This window comes from Schistocerca piceifrons, chromosome 2 (assembly GCF_021461385.2).
Source record: "Schistocerca piceifrons isolate TAMUIC-IGC-003096 chromosome 2, iqSchPice1.1, whole genome shotgun sequence".
In the NCBI taxonomy this organism is placed as follows: domain Eukaryota; kingdom Metazoa; phylum Arthropoda; class Insecta; order Orthoptera; family Acrididae; genus Schistocerca; species Schistocerca piceifrons.
The window spans coordinates 650,418,337-650,440,288 of NC_060139.1; the positions used below are offsets into that span (position 1 = coordinate 650,418,337).

General features: G+C 45.0%; 1 protein-coding gene across 2 annotated transcripts in view; it reads left to right on the forward strand.

Annotated features, from left to right (window-relative positions):
* Positions 1–21,952, forward strand: part of LOC124776212 (toll-like receptor 2) — a 183,499-nt gene that overhangs the window by 104,599 nt on the left and 56,948 nt on the right. For both annotated transcript variants that reach the window (XR_007015605.1, XM_047251063.1), the window contains exon 4: positions 18,831–19,347. Coding sequence is in view for 1 of the 2 variants with exons in the window: in XM_047251063.1 (XP_047107019.1) it covers positions 18,831–19,347 (517 nt within the window). In the remaining variant the exon portion in view is untranslated. The remainder of the gene's footprint in view (positions 1–18,830; positions 19,348–21,952) is intronic.

Here is a 21,952-nt window from a genome sequence, read left to right on the forward strand (position 1 = left end):
CTGTATTTGGGATAGCCAACTCCGGTTTGTGTATCGTCCAAGAATGGTATTGGGTATTTTTTTTGTACATTTTCCGTCACTCATACATGGCGAATTGGGGTTTAATGGCCCGCATGGTCGGTGAATCATGTTTTTCACTAGTATGTCGTACCGTTCCAGATGTTCTTGTGGATTGGGGAATTCAGCTTGGATGATTTTGTCCATATCTGTTGGATAAATTCTATTGTGTGGCCGCACGGTTTGTGTGTGTGCTGTTCTTAGCATAAGGTAGTTTAAGTAGTGTATAAGTCTAGGAACAGATGACCTCAGCAGTTTGGTCCCTTAGAAATTCGCACACATTTTTTGTTGTGTAGCCATATGAGACTGTGTGTGAGAGGCAGTCCTTGTTTTTGCCATTCCATTGTCTACATCCAGCATCTAACCGGTCCAAAGACGTGGTATTTTGTGATGACTTCAATAAATCTCGTTTATTTTTGTCGGAAAACTCGGCTATTATGTCGTGTTGATCCATGAGGGATTGTCTGTATCTTTGTTGTTCTTTGATTTCTAGCCACGACGAGTTGCATGTGCATGTTATGAATAGGTCAGGTCATCCATAATTTCTTATGTAAGTCATGGTATCTTCAGTGTATCTGTATGATGAGGATGAGATTACCATTGTTCCAATGTCGTCAATGTTTCCGTGATTTACTATTGCGTCTCGAAGATGGATGTATTATTCCGTGCATAGTTTCTTCTGATTCTGGCTTATGTAAAAAATCCGTTCCGCTTCTATTTTTTGCCTACATACCCACCAGGAATTGTTAAAATAAACGGCGAGTGTTGAGAATGTGGTTGTATATTTCATTGTCTCTCATCATTAAGCGGTAAGCATAGAACTCCTTGGAAGTGACTTCTTTATTTGTTTCTACGCCTGTTTCAGGTTAAATTTGTTTTACATTAAAATGTTATCCGTCCTCTCCGTCCAGAAATATTTATGTATATAGCGGGGCATCATATGAACGGTGTGTCTCTACAATGCATTATAGTCCTTCTCTTCTTCGTTGTACAATTGTCACGGCTTGTGTTTTCATTGTCCACAATTAAGATGGCGACTTCGTTTGAGGTGCATTAAACCGACTTCGTGTTCTCCAGTGGTCTTTTGTCAGCTCGAATCACAACTTTATAGTCACCAGATATCATTCGGTCTCGAGCTGATTTGAAGACGTTAACCAGGTGACTGTATTCGTGTAATATCCTCTGTACATCTCGGACTACTTCTCGTCTCAGTCCACTGATATTTGTGTATGGTTGATCAATTTCTAAAAAAAATGGCTCTGTGCACTACGGAACTTAACATCTTAGGACATCAGTCCCCTAGAACTTAGAACTACTTAAGCCTAACTAATCTAAGGACATCACACACATCCATTCCCGAGGCAGGATTCGAACCTGCGACCATAGCGGTCGCGCGGTTCTAGACTGAAGCGCCTAGAACCGCTCGGCCACTTCGGCCGGCGATCAATTTCTATTTCTCAAATTCCGATGACATATACATGCAGAAATATATGATCGTTTTGGGCAATGATAGTAACGATCCCATGTTGCGATAGATTTGTCCTTCGATAGAAAAAAACATAGTCTATTTCATCTCTGTTCGTGTTAATCGAAGTGGCGCCGAAAGAAGTCATTTTGAAACAGGCGTTGTACGCTTTTATATTTCGAAGAAAGTGTTTTGATTCAGGAGTTTCCCCGGTCATATAATGTAAAAGTTCCTGCGGAGATGTTTCCAGTGGTGGTAACTGAATTTTTCCATTCATGCAACAGAATCCTCACGACCCTCTCTTCTCGCGGCACCAACCGCTCCTTGGAACCTCCGCTAAAATAGATGGCAGATGTTTTGCTCGACCCACGCCAGTAATAAACGCTTGGCCATCTGGAGCTCGCACTTCAGTCACTTTCATTTCTTGCTGAGATCTATGTATACAAGGGGCTTTCAGTTAGCAATACAACACGCTCTTTTCTCGGCCAGTTTCAAGTGAAAAAAAGCAATATTCGTTGTGGGACATCTTGGAATGTACAGGCTTCAGTTCCTGTAGTTTAATGGAGTTCCGATAGGTGGCGACGCTGTTGGTAGCCTTCAACATGGTGTCTGTAATTGAAGTGCGTTACAAGCAGAGAGCTGTCATGGAGTTTCTTTTGTTGGACAACCAGGGCATCGCTGATATTTATAGGCACCTGCATAATGTCTACGAAGACCTGGCAGTGAACAAAAGCACGGTGAGTCGTTGGGTGAGGCCTCTGTCATCATCGAAGCAAGGCCGCGCACACCTGTCCGATCTCCCGCGTGCGCCGGCAACACACAGCTATAATGCGAATGAGTAGGAAAATCAAACCCGTAATGTTCGGATACAGCATTAATACTGTCCTGCTTGACAAAGTCACGTCGTTTAAATATCTGGACGTAACGTTGCAAAGTGATATGAAATGGAACGAGGATATGAGGATTGCGGCAAGAAAAGCGAATGATCGGCTGCGGTTTATTGGGAGACTTCTAGGAAAGTACGGTTCATCCTTAAAGGAGGCCGCATTAAGAATACTAATGCGCTCTGTTCTTGAGTACTCCTCGAGACTTTGGGATCCGTACCAAGCCGAGTTAAAGGAAGACATCCAAGCAATTCAGGGGCGGGCTGCTTGATTTGTTGCTGGTGCGTTCGAACAACGCGCAAGTGTAACGGACGTGCTGCGGGAACTGAGATGGGAATCCCTGGAGGAAAGGCGACGTTCTTTACTAGGAACACTATCGAGAAAATTTTTAGAATCGGTTTGTGAATATGATTGCCGAACGATTCTGTTACCTCCAACATACATTACGCGGAAATACCACGAAGATAAGATACGATAAATTAGGGCTCGTACGGCGGCATATAGACAGTCGTGTCTCCCTCGTTCTGTTTACGAGTGGAACAGGAAAGGAAATGACTAGTAGTGGTACGGGGCACTCCGCCACGAAACTTAGGTGGATTGCAGAGTATCGATGTAGGTGTAGATGCAGATGTTACTCCTGCGGTACTGGAACGTGCGGACACTCTCATTCGAAGTCATCGACGTATCACAATCAAACACGTCGCTAGCTGGACGTTGGTAGAGCTGACACATTCTTCCACCAGCTGGTGTACTTGAAGGTGTGTGCCCGTTAGATTCCTCGCCGCGTAACAGATCATAGACAGCAACGAAAGACCATCTGTTTCGACCAATGAAGGATGCACTCTGCGGGAAACAGTTCGTATATGATTAGATGGTTACTTATGCAGCAAGACGGTGTCTCCGACCTCGACCTGTAGAGTGTTACCATGCGGACATAAGGCCCTTCCAGTAAGGTGACAAAAGGCCGTCGCTTTCAACGGAGATTGTGTTGAAGAATAGGGTTTTATAGACAGAAGAGTGGGGAATAATATTGTGTATTGGAATCCGGAATAAAATAAATACAAAAAAAGTAAAATTACCAAATAAACGTTAACCAGTTGCAAAATCATGTTTTATTTATTTACTTTTGCAAATGCTAACACCGTTTTACGTTTTGGCGTTATGATTAACTTTTGCTCTTTGATAATATGATAAATAGTTTAAATTTAAAAAAAAAAATTTTCTATTGTGTGCTTCTCACCTATGTTTGTTCCTTTTTACTAATTTGTACTTTCGGTTTTTGGCGTATATAACTGTACCACGTGGTTCACAAAATCTTTGTCAATACATCCATTTTTTGTAAATATTTTAGTATTTTACCATTATATTTTATCTCACTTTTTATGTCATTTCTTCTTCTCATTTTTATTTTAGCTGTATCTTTTCGCATAGAGGGCGGGATTGCTTTGCAGCGCCTCCTTATGTTTTCTCGTTGTCATAGTTAATTCTCGATGTATTACTTTATGTTTGACCTCTGCTTAAGACTGTGTTACTCCTCAGGGCACATATTCGTTGAAAGGTAAATTTATAACCGCCGTCTGCTTCACGTCTGCTGTGCAGCGAGCTACCTTAATTTAAGTATTAACTGTTTTTTTTCTTAATTGTCATTTCTTCTTCCGTGTGTGTTTGCTTTTAGGAAGCTTTAATTGTCGAGTGCTATTAATAGTGTTCCATAGATTTCGTGTTTGTTTTGAATAAAGTCAGAGAGAGTCCCTTTAGTCAACTATAGTGCCAGTAGTGCTAGTGTTTGTTTTCAATACAGTCCAGAGACAGGCAGTGCTATTTTCATTGTTTTCTACAAGAAGTGGCTAGCAACCACAGTTTAGTCAGCCGCCTTTAGTGAATTAGCAGTCTAGTTAAAAGTTGATTAACTCTCTTCAGTAAATTGATTCCTTAGGATGGATAGGATGTGTGACTGCTGTGTACGGACGCAGGAGGAGCTGGCCACTGTTCGCGAACAGCTGAACGTGTTGATGGCCGCGGTCAGCCGTCTTCAGGCTGCTGCCTCGGAGTGTAGCGGCAGTGGGGAGTCTGGTGCGTCGCAAGGTACACCCCAGGTGTTACATGCTTCACCCACTGTCCCTGCTGTCGAGACATCTTCGCGGGTACCGGGCGCGGTTGGGCCACCCTCGCCCCAAGGGGAGTGGCGGGTTCAGCGGCGTTCGCGGCGCACGAGGTGGAGGGTAAATGTGGAGGCTGGCCGTGTGGCATCGCCCGCTCTGTCTGTGAGTGGACATGTGGCCGCTCCTTCAGCAAGGTCCGACCAGGCACACGGGGGGAGGGGTTTATTAGTTATTGGGAGCTCCAACGTTAGGCGGGTGTGGAGCCCCTTAGGGAAATAGCGGAAAGGTCGGCGAAGAAGGCCAGTGTTCACTCTGTCTGCTTGCCGGGGGGTCTCATCCGAGATGTGGAGGAGGCCCTACCGGCGGCGATAGAGAGAACTGGGTGCACCCGACTGCAAATTGTTGCTCATGTCGGCACCAATGACTCCTGCCGTCTGGGTTCAGAGGTCATCCTCAGTTCGTTCAGACGGTTGGCGGAATTTGGTGATGGCGGAAAGCCTCGCTCGCGGGGTGGAATCTGAGCTAACTATTTGTAGTATCGTTCCCAGAACCGATCGCGGTCCTCTGGTTTGGAGCCGAGTGGAAGGCTTAAACCAGAGGCTCAGACGATTCTGCGGAGATCTGGGGTGCAAATTTCTCGACCTCCGCTATCGGGTGGAGAAATGTAGGGTCCCCCTGAATAGGTCAGGCGTGCACTACACGCCGGAAGCGGCTACAAGGGTAGCGGAGTACGTGTGGAGTGCACATGGATTTTTTTTAGGTTAGAGAATTCCCTCCCTAGGCCCGACAAGACGCCTCCTGAGACGCGGCAAGGTAGGAGTAGGCAAAATGCAACAGGGAATAACAATATTAAGGTGCTAATAGTAAACTGCAGGAGCGTCTATAGAAAGGTCCCAGAACTGCTCTCATTAATAAACGGTCACAACGCCCATATAGTACTAGGGACAGAAAGTTGGCTGAAACCAGACGTAAACAGTAATGAAATCCTAAACTCAGATTGGAATGTATACCGCAGAGACAGGCTGGACAGTGAAGGGGGAGGCGTGTTTATAGCGATAAGAAGTGCAATAGTATCGAAGGAAATAGACGGAGATCCGAAATGTGAAATGATTTGGGTGAAGGTCACGGTTAAAGCAGGCTCAGACATGGTAATTGGATGTCTCTATAGGCCCCCGGACTCAGCAGCTGTTGTGGCTGGGCACCTGAAGGATAATTTGGAAAATATTTCGAGTAGATTTCCCCACCATGTTATAGTTCTGGGTGGAGATTTTAATTTGCCGGATATAGACTGGGAGACTCAAAGGTTCATACCGGGTGGCAGGGACAAAGAATCCAGTGAAATTTTTTTAAGTGCTTTGTCTGAAAACTACCTTGAGCAGTTAAACAGAGAACCGACTCGTGGCGATAACATATTAGACCTTCTGGTGACAAACAGACCCGAGCTATGTGAAACAGTTAACGCAGAACAGGAAATCAGCGATCATAAAGCGGTTACGGCATCGATGATTTCAGCCGTAAATAGAAATATTAAAAAAGGTAGGAAGATTTTTCTGTTTAGCAAAAGTGACAAAAAGCAGATTACAGAGTACCTGACGGCTCAACACAAAAGTTTTGTCTCAAGTACAGATAGTGTTGAGGATCAGTGGACAAAGTTCAAAACCATCGTACAATATGAGTTAGATGAGTATTGCCAAGCAAGATCGTAAGAGATGGAAAAGAGCCACCGTGGTACAACAACCGAGTTAGAAAACTGCTGCGGAAGCAAAGGGAACTTCACAGCAAACATAAACATAGCCAAAGCCTTGCAGACAAACAAAAATTACCCGAAGCGAAATGTAGTGTGAGGAGGGCTATGCGAGATGCGTTCAACGAATTCGAAAGTAAAGTTCTATGTACTGACTTGGCAGAAAATCCTAAGAAATTTTGGTCTTATGTCAAAGCGGTAGGTGGATCAAAACAAAATGTCCAGACACTCTGTGACCAAAATGGTACTGAAACAGAGGATGACAGACTAAAGGCCGAAATACTAAATATCTTTTTCCAAAGCTGTTTCACAGAGGAAGACTGCACTGTAGTTCCTTCTCTAGATTGTCACACAGATGACAAAATGGTAGATATCGAAATAGATGACAGAGGGATAGAGAAACAATTAAAATTGCTCAAAAGAGGAAAGGCCGCTGGACCTGATGGGATACCAGTTCGATTTTACACGGAGTACGCGAAGGAACGTGCCCCCCTTCTTGCAGCGGTGTACCGTAGGTCTCTAGAAGAGCGTAGCGTTCCAAAGGATTGGAAAAGGGCACAGGTAATCACCGTTTTCAAGAAGGGACGTCGAACAGATGTGCAGAACTATAGACCTATATCTCTAACGTCGATCAGTTGTAGAATTTTGGAACACGTATTATGTTCGAGTATAATGACTTTTCTGGAGACTAGAAATCTACTCTGTAGGAATCAGCATGGGTTTCGAAAAAGACGGTCGTGTGAAACCCAGCTCGCGCTATTCGTCCACGAGACTCAGAGGGCCATAGACACTGGTTCACAGGTAGATGCCGTGTTTCTTGACTTCCGCAAGGCGTTCGATACAGTACCCCACAGTCGTTTAATGAACAAAGTAAGAGCATATGGACTATCACACCAATTGTGTGATTGGATCGAAGAGTTCCTAGATAACAGAACGCAGCATGTCATTCTCAATGGAGAGAAGTCTTCCGAAGTAAGAGTGATTTCAGGTGTGCCGCAGGGGAGTGTCATAGGACCGTTGCTATTCACAATATACATAAATGACCTTGTGGATAACATCGGAAGTTCACTGAGGCTTTTTGCAGATGATGCTGTGGTGTATCGAGAGGTTGTAACAATGGAAAATTGTACTGAAATTCAGGAGGATCTGCAGCGAATTGACGCATGGTGCAGGGAATGCCAATTGGATCTCAATGTAGATAAGTGTAATGTGCTGCGAATACATAGAAAGATAGATCCCTTATCATTTAGCTACAAAATAGCAGGTCAGCAACTGGAAGCAGTTAATTCCATAAATTATCTGGGAGTACGCATTAGGAGTGATTTAAAATGGAATGATCATATATAGTTGATCGTCGGTAAAGCAGATGCCAGACTGAGATTCATTGGAAGAATCCTGGGGAAGTGCAATCCGAAAACAAAGGAAGTAGGTTACAGTACTCTTGTTCGCCCACTGCTTGAATACTGCTCAGCAGTGTGGGATCCGTACCAGATGGGGTTGATAGAAGAGATAGAGAAGATCTAACGGAGTTTATGTAGTACTGACGCCGTAAAATGGACAGACGTTACGGATGTAACGCATACAAGCATTCATGGTTAGTTCTAACCGTGTAGAGGTCTCACTATTCGTGCCAAGTTGGGTTATATCACGACAGTGGAGGTTCGGTAGAACGAGTGATTGCACAGCTTTACGTTTCACGCCCCGTAGAAATACGTTCACGATGGACGCTCCATTAGCAGCCTCTACAGACGAAAGTACTCATCCATATTTAAGACCTCCATTATGTGTTATGTTGATGTATGAGTTCGTAGTATTTTTGCTTTGCGTGTTGATTATTCCCTATGGCTTCATTTATCGATTATCCCTTTTTATTTTTAGTTCTCTATTGTTATTTTGTTGTTTGAAGATTGCGAGTGGATCTGTGGACGCTAGAAAATGGCATGCCAAGTGGAGAAATCGGAACATTTCGGACATATCCTTCCGTTTGAGTTCAGTTGATGGGTAACAACAGCGGAGGCAGCCAGAAACATTTGCGCTGTTTATGGAGATAATGCCATTGGACAGATCACGGTAAGAAAACGGTTTTCTCGTTTTATGGAGGATAGTTTTGAAATTAGCGACTCTCCACGTTCAGAAATACTATAGGGGTCTGATGAAGATCGTTTAAGCGCATTAATCCACAATCATCCATATCAAAGTAACTGGCATATGTTGACGAACTGTTATCATTCCACCATCGTGTGAAATTTTCATACAGTGGAGATGCTCAAAAACCGGGTGTGTGGGTAGCGCGTGCTCCAAGCCAAAATCACAACAATCAGTGGGTGGCCATACGTTTATCTCTGTTTGCTCGTCATCAGTTGGCTGGTAAACACCGACCATTCCCGTCCTGTATTGTCACTGGTGACGAGAAATGGTGTCTTGATGCTAACATAAGTAAAAGAAAGGAATGACTGAGCAATAGCAAAGCAGCAACTCCCCGTACAAAGAGCTGCGCGCATCTACAAAAGGTAATGATATGCATCTGATGGAACAGCGACTTTTTTGCATACCACGAATTGCTTCTGCAAGTGTAACCATCACTGTTGACATTTACTGCCAACAACTGAGACCTCTTGGAGACGCAATCAAAGAACAACGACCAGGAAGACTGTGTGAAGTGGTGCTACTCCACGACAATTCCCGCCCGCATTCTGCTAGATTGAAGAAAAACGCTGTACAGGAATTGGTTAGGAAGTCAGTCCGCACCCACTTTATTCACCTGATCTTGTATCCTCCGATTGTCACCTTTTCCGATGTCTATCTAACAACCTTCAAGGAACTTTTACTCAAAACCACGTAATTTCTACACTCATTGAATCGAAAAATTACTCCAGCTTTGGCAAACTGTTATAAATAGTGAGGGGAATGTATTATTGACGACTAAAGTCTCTGTTATTTGTATTTGCTGTGATTATTAAACTTACGGAAAAACGCTGTGACCCTGTGCACCAACCAAGAATTAATACTGATCAAACAGGATGCCAGTACCAATTGACGTACAATAGGTCCCTTGCGTAACAAGGAGCGAAAACCTTCCCTGTGCAGGAAAGAGCTGAACAAGCTTAGGCATTCCTTTAAAGCAGGATGCACTATAATTGCGTGTTCTCGTATGCGGGAACTGCTCGGGAAATTTCGTCGGATTGTCCAAAACAGAGTTCACAAGTTGGCTCACAAATTAAAAAAATGAAACTGTGACCTGCATGAAGTCAGGACGGTTTACTAAAGTGCTGTACGAAGATTTTTTTAAAATCTGTCATTCTTCCCGACGTGCCACAAGATAAATTACTTTACCGCATTGATTTTTGGGGAGGGCAGACTGATCAGACACTTTACAATCGAATCTTTGCATATGAAAGAGAATCCTGCATCTGCACCGTAAGAATGATCCTGCCCAAATTAATCTACTTTGCCAGCTGCAGACAGGTCAAAATCCCCCCCCCCCCAAAAAAAAAATCAAAATGTTCCCAACTTGCTCAAGACTAATAGAGAAATCGCTTCGAGGGAAGATTCCATAAAAACGCATTGGTTAATTCTACATACGTTCAGTCCATCAACTTTCACAGGAACGATCAAATATGAGTGGTTGGCATCGAAGCTGATAGAAAAAAGAACAATCTTTTTGATTAAAATGAACTCATTATCTGGCAATGTTTCTGAACCATCCATGTGCCTGCAAGGCAGTAACTTCCATTATATGTGTGTGTGGTGCTCTACGAATTTGTGATTTGGTTTTTTTGCGAAAAATACAATCCAGAAGCCTGTTCTATCACAGAAAGCGACGCGAGCAATGGTGAGTAAGACGATTCTGTACTCTCTTCTACAACAAACGGAATACGCATTTTAGGAAGTCTGTTATTGACTGATTAATGAAATTACCACGGCGAAAATGACTACTTTTGAGTAATTTAGCAAGAAGTGTACATATACTGAAGCGCCAAAGAAACTGGTACAGGCATACGTATTCAAATACAGAGATACGTAAACAGGCAGGTCGGCAACGCCTATATAAGATAACAAGTGTGTGGCGCAGTTGTTACGTCGGTTACTGCTGCTACAATGGCACGTTATCGAGATTTAAATGAGTTTGACCGAGGCGCTATAGTCGGCGCACGAGCGATGGGACACAGCATCTCCGAGATAGCGATGAATTGTGGATTTTCCCGTGCGACCATTTCACGAGTGTACCATGAATATCAGGAATCCGGTAAAACATTAAATCTCCGACGTCGCTGAGGCCCGAAAAAGATCCTACAAGAACGGGACCAACGACGACTGAAGAGAAGCGTTGAACGTGACAGAGGTGCAGCCCTTCCGTAAATTGGTGCAGATTTTAATGCTGGGCCAGCAACAAGTGTCAGCGTGCGAAACATTCAACGGAACATCGTCGATATGTGCTTTCGGAGCCGAAGGTCCACTCGTGTACCTCTGACGACTGCATGACATAACGTTTTACGCCTCACCTGGGCCCTTCAACACCGGCATTGGACTGTTGATGACGGAAACATGTTGCCTGGTCGGATGAGTCTCGTTTCAAATTGTATCGAGCGGATGGACGTGTACGGGTATGGAGACGACCTCATGAATCCAAGGACCCCCTATGTCAGCAGGTGGAGGCTCTGCAATGATGTGGCAGTTGGAGTGATATGGGACCCCTGATACGTCTACATACGACTCTGAGATGACATGTATGTAAGCATCCTGTCTGATCACCGGCATCCATTCATGTCCATTGTGCATTCCGGTGGACATGGGCAATTACAGGAGGACAATGCGACACACCAAACGTCCAGAATTGGTACAGAGTGGTTCCAGGAACACTCTTTGAGTTTAAACGCTTCCGCTGGCCACCAAACTGCCCAGACAAGGACTTATCTGAGCATATCTGGGATGAAACTTTCTGGCAGATTAAAACTGTGTGCCGGACCGAGACTCGAACTCGGGACCTTTGCCTTTCGCGGGCAAGTGCTCTACCAACTGAGCTCTCCAAGCACGACTCACGCCCCGTCCTCACAGCTTTACTTCTGCCAGTACCTCGTCCCCTATCTTCCAAACTTTACAGAAGCTCTCCTGCGAAACGTGCAGAACTAGCACTCCTGAGAGAAAGGATATTGCGGAGACATGGCTTAGCCACAGCCTGGGGGATGTTTCCAGAATGAGATTTTCACTCTGCAGCGGAGTGTGCGCTGATATGAAACTTCCTGGCAGATTAACACTGGGTGCCGGGCCGAGACTCGAATTGTGAGGACGGGGCGTGAGTCGTGCTTGGGTAGCTCAGTTGGTAGAGGACTTGCCTGCGAAAGGCAAAGGTCCCGAGTTCGAGTCTCGGTCCGGCATACAGTTTTAATCTGCCAGACAGTTTCATATCAGCGCAGACACCGCTGCAGAGTGAAAATCTCATTCTGGCATATCTGGGATGCCTTGCAATATGCTTTTCAGAAGACATCTCCACCCCCTTGTACTCTTACGGATTTATGAACAGTCCTGCAGGTTTCATGGCGTCCAGTCCCTCTAGCACTACTTTAGAATTAGTCGAGTCCATGCCACGACGTGTTGTGTCACTTCTGCTCGCTTGGTCGAAATATAACTAACATTATGGATATACGAGGGCTCTCCGGAAAGTTGGGAACGATCGGTCGCGAAATGGAGAGTACAGTGAAATTCCAATGAAACTTTGTACAGATGTTGATCTGTATCTCTAGTATGCATGTTGTTAGCGCCACGTCGCTCTTCTCCGTTCTGAGCCTGTAAAGGTACGTGGAAAATAGTGTCTCCCGACAAGTATGGGTGCCTGCCGGGAGATTTCGCCTGATTTAATGCAACCTCACATTTCCTTCTTCAAGGCAGTTCTCGGCCGCACAGTGCCTGGGCAATGACGCCTCTGCAGCATTTTCAGTGGGAAGTGTTTGATCACTCGCCGTACAGCCCGGAATTGGCTCTCTCTGATTTTCAAGTCTGCTCAGATGGACCAGCGGCTATGAAGACAACATTTTGACACAGACAACGACCTGCGGTCCATTGTACAAAATTGTCAGAAAGCACAGGAGGTTGCTTTCTATAACGAGGGTACTGGAAGGTTGGTACAATGCTACGGCAGTTGTCAAGTCGGAACGGTGGCTAACAAGGGAACCTCCCCATCGCACCCCCCTCAGATTTAGTTATAAGTTGGCACAGTGGGTAGGCCTTGAAAAACTGAACACAGATCAATCGAGAAAACAGGAAGAAATTGTGTGGAACTATGATAAAAAAGGCAAAATATACAAACTGAATCGTCCATGCGCAAGATACGCAACATCAAAGGAGTGTGAGCTGAGGAGCGTCGTGGTCCCGTGGTTAGTGTGAGCGGCTGCGGAATGAGAGGTCCTTGGTTCAAGTCTTCCCTCGAGTGAAAAGTTTAATTTTTTTTTCAATTATCAAAGTTCAGGCACTCACGCATAATCAACTTCGCTCTCCAAAATTCCTGGCCATGTTCAGATTTGCTTGGACATATGCAGGATTTGACGGTCTACACACGGAAAAATTTGAAAACGTTAAAAACATATGTTCTGACAGAGCACACGGAAAATTGTGCGACTGTGAAACTGTTGCAGTCATTTGTTGCAGTTTATGTGACAAACTCTTATGTTTTCATCACTTTTTTGGGAGTGATTATCACATCCACATGAAAACCTAAATCGGGCAAGGTAGAAGAATCTTTTTACCCATTCGCCAAGTGTATAAGTTAAGTGGGTCGACAACATATTCCTGTCATGTGACGCACATGCCGTCACCAGTGTCGTGTAGAATATATCAGACGTGTTTTCCTGTGGAGGAATCGGTTGAGCCGGCCGCGCTCAGTCCGGAACCGCGCGACTACTACGGTCGCAGGTTCGAATCCTGCCTCGGGCATGGATGTGTGTGATGTCCTTAGGTTAGTTAGGTTTAAGTAGTTCTAAGTTCTAGGGGACTGGTGACCACAGATGTTAAGTCCCATAGTGCTCAGAGCCATTTGAACCATTTTTTTGAATCGGTTGACCTATGACCTATGACCTTGCGATCAAATGTTTTCGGTTCCCATTGGAGAGGCACGTTGTTTCGTCTACTAATCGCACGGTTTTGCGGTGCGGTCGCAAAACACAGACACTAAACTTATTACAGTGAACAGAGACGTCAATGAACGAACGGACAGATCATAACTTTGCGAAAATAAAGAAAGTAAACTTTTCACTCGAGGGAAGACCTGAACCAAGGACCTCTCGTTCCACAGATGCTCACGCTAACCACGGGACCACGGCGCTCCGAAGCTCACTCGATCCTTGATGTTGCCTATGTTGCGCATGGTCTACTCAGTTTGTATATTTTGCTTATTTTATTCATAGTTCCACACAACTTCTTCCTGTTTTCTCAATTGATCTGTGTTCAGTTTTTCAAGGTCTATCCACTGTGCCAACTTATAACTAAATCTGATGGGGGTGCGATGGGAAGGTTCCCTCGTAAGTAGAGGCATAGCTGGAAGATGTAGGTAACTGTTGCAAATGAAACAGTTTTGATTTTCGCTGTGATTTCCGTTTCGCCAGGAGTCACTCCTTACTATCAGAACAGCCCTCGTAGATGGTACGCACAAAACGTCAACATTGACTTTCTCGGAAACTATAGGCCGTCGCATTAAAAGTCGATAGCCAGGCACTCGTGTTAGATCCCTCTACAACATTTCTAAGAGATATCAAAATCCGTGATTAACAGGTGTGATGGTCCTCTTGTCAGATGAAGCTGGAGATCGCCAACAAGAAATGGTATTTACGGGACGACAGGGAGGTATCATTGATCTACATGGAGAACAACAGTGGGCCCACGACTAATGTTCAGAGTGTGTGAATTCCTCAGGGATCAAACTGCTGAAGTCATCCGTCCCTAGACTTACACACTACTTAAACTAATTTATGCAAAGAACAACACACACACACACACACACACACACACACACACACACACACACACACACACCCACACACACACACACACACACACACACATGGCCGAGGGAGGACTCGAACCTCCGGTGGGAGCAGCCGCGGAATTCGTGCATGGCGCCTCAAACCGCGCGACCACTCCGCGCGGCCCCAGGACTGACTGTTGTGCCATTCCTGAGGTAGCATCCTTCCAGGATAACTTTTTATTCCTACAGAAAACACGATAAACTGTCGACATATACATTACTATATATTTATATGGGTATGGTGTCTGTTCTTTCGTCTATGTCCGAAACAACGGACACCATTTCCATGTAAGTATATAGTTCTGGCAATACCGGCCATGACCTTCTTCTTATGTGCGGATGCACACATATTCCCCGAACTCTTACGGGACTTGGTAAGAATTTCTTCCACGAGTAATGGGTGTTTTGGGGTGGGACACTACGAATGTAGTGTGTGGACATAGAAGGTGAGAATGTGGGTCTCGCGGGAGGCGTGCACGAGATAGTCCCTGCAGTCGCGCTATCCTCTGTGCCCTCGGTGGTGTGTTTCTCCTACCTTCCTTAATAAAAAAAAAGAAAAGAAATGGATAGAGCTTCTGTCATGTAAGCAGGAGATCCCGGGTTCGAGTCCCGGTCGGGGCACACATTTTCACCTGTCCCCGTTGAGATATATCAACGCCCGTTAGCAGCTGAAGTTATTAATATAATTCTAATATACATTGCTGTTTGTAAAAAGTGAAACACACAGAAGCAATGGCCTGTGACACGCCCAGTAAGTGGATGTAGAACAGCAGAACCAGTATAAGTGATTTACATGGCACAGAGGTGGTGTGCACGTAGGCCCAACAGCGCTCTCTTTTGTGTGGCCAGACAGATAGTTGTGACGCAACGCTCAGTCAATGCGGAACTGTCATACAGAACAGAAATGTGAAACAAAGTTCCACTTTGTCCCGCCGGCATCACAGTGTGGAATATCGGCACGTGAGTGCATTCGAACGGGGCAGAATTATTGGTCTCAGGGAGGCGGGTCTGTCGTTCCATGACTCTGCGAATCGTACAGGGCACGCTGCTTGAGCAGTTAGGCGCATGTGGAATCCGTGGAGAGAAGAGGGTCGTACACAGTACTGACAGGGACTGGAAGACATAATGCGACTGCAGCGTGAGACGCCTGTCATGTTGACCGCTTGGCCGTAATGGACAGAACAGCTTCATTAACAGTGCTGGCGCGACATTGGAGCACTGCATCGGATGTGGATATGTCTGCGTCGACGGTCCGAGCCGTCTACATCTACATCTACATCCATACTCCGCAAGCCACCTGACGGTGTGTGGCGGAGGGTGCCCTGAGTACCTCTATCGGTTCTCCCTTCTATTCCAGTCTCGTACTGTTCGTGGAAAGAAGGATTGTCGGTATGCTTCTTTGTGGGCTCTAATCTCTCTGATTTTATCCTCATGGTCTCTTCGCGAGATATACGTAGGAGTGAGAAATATACTGCTTGACTCTTCGGTGAAGGTATGTTCTCGAAACTTTAACAAAAGCCCGTACCGAGCTACTGAGCGTCTCTCCTGCAGAGTCTTCCACTGGAGTTTATCTATCATCTCCGTAGCGCTTTCGCGATTACTAAATGATCCTGTAACGATTCTTCCAATGAATCTCAGTCTGGCATCTGCTTTACCAACGATCAAATTTATATAACCATTCCATTTTAAATCACTCCTAATGCGTACTCCCAGATAATTTATGGAATTAACTGCTTCCAGTTGCTGACCTGCTATTTTGTAGCTAAATGATAAGGGATCTATCTCTCTATGTATCCGCAGCACATTACACTTGTCTACATTGAGATTCAATTGCCATTCCCTGCACCATGCGTCAATTCGCTTCAGATCCTCCTGCATTTCAGTACAATTTTCCATTGTTACAACCTCTCGATACACCACAGCATCATCTGCAAAAAGCCTCAGTGAACTTCCGATGTCATCCAAAAGGTCATTTATGTATATTGTGAATAGCAACGGTCCTATGACACTCCCCTGCGGCACACCTGAAATCACTCTTACTTCGGAAGACTTCTCTCCATTGAGAATGACATGCTGCGTTCTGTTATCTAGAAACTCTTCAATCCAATCACACAATTGGTCTGATAGTCCATATGATCTTACTTTGTTCATTAAACGACTGTGGGGAACTGTATCGAACGCCTTGCGGAAGTCAAGAAACACGGCATCTACCTGTGAACCAGCGTCTATGGCCCTCTGAGTCTCGTGGACGAATAGCGCGAGCTGGGTTTCACACGACCGTCTTTTTCGAAACCCATGCTGATTCCTACAGAGTAGATTTCTAGTCTCCAGAAAAGTCATTATACTCCAACATAATACGTGTTCCAAAATTCTACAACTGATCGACGTTAGAGATATAGGTCTATAGTTCTGCACATCTGTTCGATGTCCCTTCTTGAAAACGGGGATGACCTGTGCCCTCTTCCAATCCTTTGGAAGGCTACGCTCTTCTAGAGAACTACGGTACACCGCTGCGGGGCGGGCTGGACTAGTCGCTCGCATGCCGCTGCGTCGGCTTCCATTGATCAGAACCCTCCAATGCCGTAAAGTGGAACGGGCACGTGAACGCCGAGGCTTGCGTGCTGAGTGGCAAAATGTAGTGTTTTCGGAGGAGTCTCGCTTCAACTTGTCCTACAATGATCGCCATACACGCGTTCGACGCAGCCGTTGTGAACGCAATCGGGCAGACTGTATTGTTGAGCGTCATAGTGGACACACGCCAAGTGTGATGGTTTAGGGCGCTATGACCTGTAACAAACGATCTCGCCATCTATGCCTTGCGCGCAATCTGAACAGCTACCGCACTGCTCCTCCTGCAGGCCGTTCCACATATCACATTTCAGCTGGACAACGCTCGGCCGCATGTGACGAGGAATGTGCAAGCCCTCTTCGACGAATGACGGGTACCACTGCTTCCATGGCCTACCCATTCGCCTGACATGTCGCCTATCGAACATGTCTAGGATATGGCCAGTCCGCAACTTGTTCATTCAGGACCTCCGCCAGTCACAGCTGATGCTTTCTGGACGCACATTCAAATCGCATGGCAGAATATTCCTCAGCAGCCTATTCAAGCGGCCCTAGATTCCAAGCCACGACGTGTAGTGGCTCTGACTGTAGCACGTGGTGGCGCTATTCCATACTGAATTTCCGTAGTCACAGTGCACGTAGAGGTCCGTAATGGCAATCGTTTGCATAGTGTCATGACCCAAGTCAGTGGAATAAATTTTATTGTGATCACATCTGTCGGTCTTGATGTGTCTCTCTCTCTCGAAACAGTAGTGTAGTTCAATATTACTGACCTGTTGTTGATGTTGTTGTGGTCTTCAGCCCTGAGACTGGTTTGATGCAGCTCTCCATGCTACCCTATCCTGTGGAAGCTTCTTCATCGCCCAGTACTTACTGCAACCTACGTCCTTCTGAATCTGCTTAGTGTATTCATCTCTTGGTCTCCCTCTACGATTTTTACCCTCCACGCTGCCCTGCAGTGCTAAACTTGTGATCCCTTGATGCCTCAGAACATGCCCTACCAACCGGTCCCTTCTTCTTGTCAAGTTGTGCCACAAACTCCTCTTCTCCCCAATTCTATTCAATACCTCCACATTAGTTATGTGATCTACCCATCTAATCTTCAGCATTCTTCTGTAACACCACATTTCGAAAGCTTCTATTCTCTTCCTGTCCAAACTATTTATCGTCCTCCATACATTGCTACGCTCCATACAATTACTTTCAGAAACGACTTCCTGACACTTAAATCTATACTCGATGTTAACAAATTTCTCTTCTTCAGAAACGATTTCCTTGCCATTGCCAGTCTAGATTTTATATCTTCTCTACTTCGACCATCATCATTTATTTTGCTCCCGAAATAGCAAAACTCCTTTACTACTTCAAGTGTCTCATTTCCTAATCTAATTCCCTCAGCATCACCCGACTTAATTCGACTATATTCCATTATCCTCGTTTTGCTTTTGTTGGTGTTCATCTTATATCCCCCTTTCAAGGACACTGTCCATTCCGTTCAACTGTTCTTCCAACTCCTTTGCTGTCTCTGACAGAATTACAATGTCATCGGCGAAGCACAAAGTTTTTATTTCTATTCCATGGATTTTAATACCTACTCCGAATTTTTCTTTTGTTTCCTTTACTGCTTGCTCAATATACAGATTGAATAACATCGGGGAGAGGCTACAACCCTGTCTGACTCCCTTCCCAACCACTGTTCCCTTTCATGCCCCTCGACTCTTATAACTGCCATCTGCTTTCTGTACAAATTGTAAATAGCTTTTCGCTCCCTGTATTTTACCCCTGCCACCTTCAGAATTTGAAAGAGAGTATTCCAGGCAACATTGTCAAAAGCTTTCTCTAAGTCTACAAATGCTAGAAACGTAGGTTTGCCTTTCCTTAATCTTTCTTCTAAGATAATTACTGACCTAAAAATGATAAATTAAGGAACTTGAATTAGTTTGAGGAAAACAAAAAAGTCAGTCTCGTTTCAGTGTCTGATTACTGTTTTTGACAGATGCGCACGTCCTGATGCCGGCGCTGGAAAGATTGGACCTGAGAGACAACAGTCTGACATCGATACCGGCGGCCATTGCGAGCATGCGGAAGCTGGAGGAGCTGAACATGTGCGGGGCGAGGCTGCGCCGACTGGCCGGGCAGCTGCCGCCGCTGCCGCGCTTGAGGGAGCTCAGCCTGCGCAACACTGGCCTGTGCTGCCTGCAACAGGAGCAGGACGCCTTCCGGGGGGTCCCCAACCTCGAGCTGCTCGACATCTCGCAGAACCAGCTGACCTCACTGGGACAGGCACTGCGTGGACTCAGCCAGCTTCAGTACCTCGATGTCTCTAGAAACCAGCTGACCGAATATCCGCAGCTGTGGATACAGGATTGCAGGGAGGGACTTCTCAGCTTTGCGTTCAATCACCTGCGAACGCTACCAGACTGCAACAGCTTCTGCCAGAGCAGTAACGTGCTGCTCCTTGACGTCGAAAACAATCAAATTTCTTCCTGGGATGGCAGTCCTGGCATGCTGAGGTAATGAGATTTAAGTCTAATGTATTAACCCAAACACATGATAATGTTACTGTCATTTACGAGAACACGCATAGGAAGCTCTTGCGTACCCAAGGACTTCATTAAAACACTTCTACATCTACATCTACATCCATACTCCGCAAGCCACGTCACGGTGTGTGGCGGAGGGTACCTTGAGTATCTCTATAGGTTCTCCCTTCTATTCCAATCTCGTGTTGTTCGTGGAAAAAGGATTGTCGGTATGCCTCTGTGTGGGCTATAATCTCTCTCATTTTATCCTCATGGTCTCTTCGCGAGATATACGTAGGAGGGAGCAATATACTGCTTGACTCCTCGGTGCAGGTATGTTCTCGAAACTTCAACAAAAGCCCGTACCGAGCTACTGAGCGTCTCTCCTGCAGAGTCTTCCACTGGAGCTTATCTATCGTCTCCGTAACGCTTTCGCGATTACTAAATGATCCTGTAACGAAGCGCGCTGCTCTCCGTTGGATCTTCTCTATCTCTTCTATCAACCCTATCTGGTACGGATCCCACACTGCTGAGCAGTATTCAAGCAGTGGGCGAACAAGAGTACTGTAACCTACTTCCTTTGTTTTCGGATTGCATTTCCTTAGGATTCTTCCAATGAATCTCAATCTGGCATCTGGTTTACCGTCGATCAACTTTATATAATCATTCCATTTTAAATCACTCCTAATGCGTACTCCCAGATAATTTATGGCATTAACTGTTTCCAGTTGCTGACCTGCTATTTTGTAGCTAAATGATAAGGGATCTATCTTTCTGTGTATTCGCAGCACATTACACTTGTCTACATTGAGATTCAATTGGCATTCCCTGCACCATGCGTCAATTCGCTGCAGATCCTCCTGAATTTCAGTACAATTTTCCATTGTTACAACCTCTCGATACACCACAGCATCATCTGCAAAAAGCCTCAGTGAACTTCCGATGTCATCCACAAGGTCATTTATGTATATTGTGAACAGCAACGGTCCTACGACAGTCCCCTGCGGCACACCCGAAATCACTCTTACTTCGGAAGACTTCTCTCCATTGAGAATGACATCCTGCGTTCTGTTATCTAGGAACTCTTCAATCCAATCACACAATTGGTGTGATAGTCCATATGATCTTACTTTGTTCATTAAACGACTGTGAGGAACTGTATCGAACGCCTTGCGGAAGTCAAGAAACACGGCATCTACATGTGAACCCGTGTCTATGGCCCTCTGAGTCTCGTGGACGAATAGCGCGAGCTGGGTTTCACACGACCTTCTTTTTCGAAACCCATGCTGATTCCTACAGAGTAGATTTCTAATCTCCAGAAAAGTCATTATATTCGAACATAATACGTGTTCCAAAATTCTACAACTGATCGACGTTAGGGATATAGGTCTATAGTTCTGCGCATCTGTTCCACGTCCCTTCTTGAAAACGGTGATGACCTGTGCCCTTTTCCAATCCTTTGGAACGCTACGCTCTTCTAGAGACCTACGGTACACCGCTGCAAGAAGGGGGGCAAATTCCTTCGCGTACTGTGTGTAAAATCGAACTGATATCCCATCAGGTCTAGCGGCCTTTCCTTTTTTTAAGCGATTTTAATTGTTTCTCTATCCCTCTGTCGTTTATTTCGATATCTACCATTTTGTCATCTATTGCACAGGAGCTTACTAGAGAGAAGGTTGGAATCAAATAGGGATACTTACACAACTTTTATTGCTATAGAAAAGGTATTTGACAGTATTAGCTGGAAACTATTTAATCCATGTATGGATCAAATCACATAAGATGAACGACTGTATCGACATTTTCACCAAGACGGACCAACAGCACACACTGACTTGACAGCCTCGTCAGGAATGCATGGGGTTTTTGGTGAAGAGAGAACAATCAACAGATACTGTTTAGTTTCCTGCCCATCTAGATCGCCTGATACCTTTCCCTGTGAAAACTCTTAAAGATCTTGGAAGATATACATTTACACTGGAAACATGCGGTAGATGAACAATACTAAACATATAAAAAAACAAACAGATATGGCGAGAACTTTACAAAGCCAAAATCAGAAATAGGCTAAGACAAGGATGTTTAACATCTCCATGGAAAGGACTATAAGGATCTTTTAAGAAAAAAATATCAGGATTTAAAGTGAAAGGAATTCCTATTCACTCACACAACTGCAAACAGATGAAAATAAACAGCATCAGCAACTCATGCACTCATAATTTTGAACAATTATTAAGAAATTGGTCAGGTGTGATTAATACTCGCGCACTGATGGTTCCATATATGTACACAGAAAGTTTGTCCATTCGCGGAATCGAGCGTATTGACGCTTTTAGCCTTTTTTGGACAGTAATACTGGCAAGATATCGGTCCCAGGGATTCCAAGACTTTCGGGAATGTTTTAATGTCAAGTTTGAAGACCGCTAAAAAGTGACAAAGGAAAAATTCTTCTCACGATATAATTATAAATTAACGATTTCGGATTTTCACCTTTACTTATTCTGTGAAAACACCTTGCCAACCTCATGAGTTTATGTCAAGGGGAAGTACCTTGTCAGTCTTGATAAGTGAGCTTCTGGGATGCCTTGCAACGCGC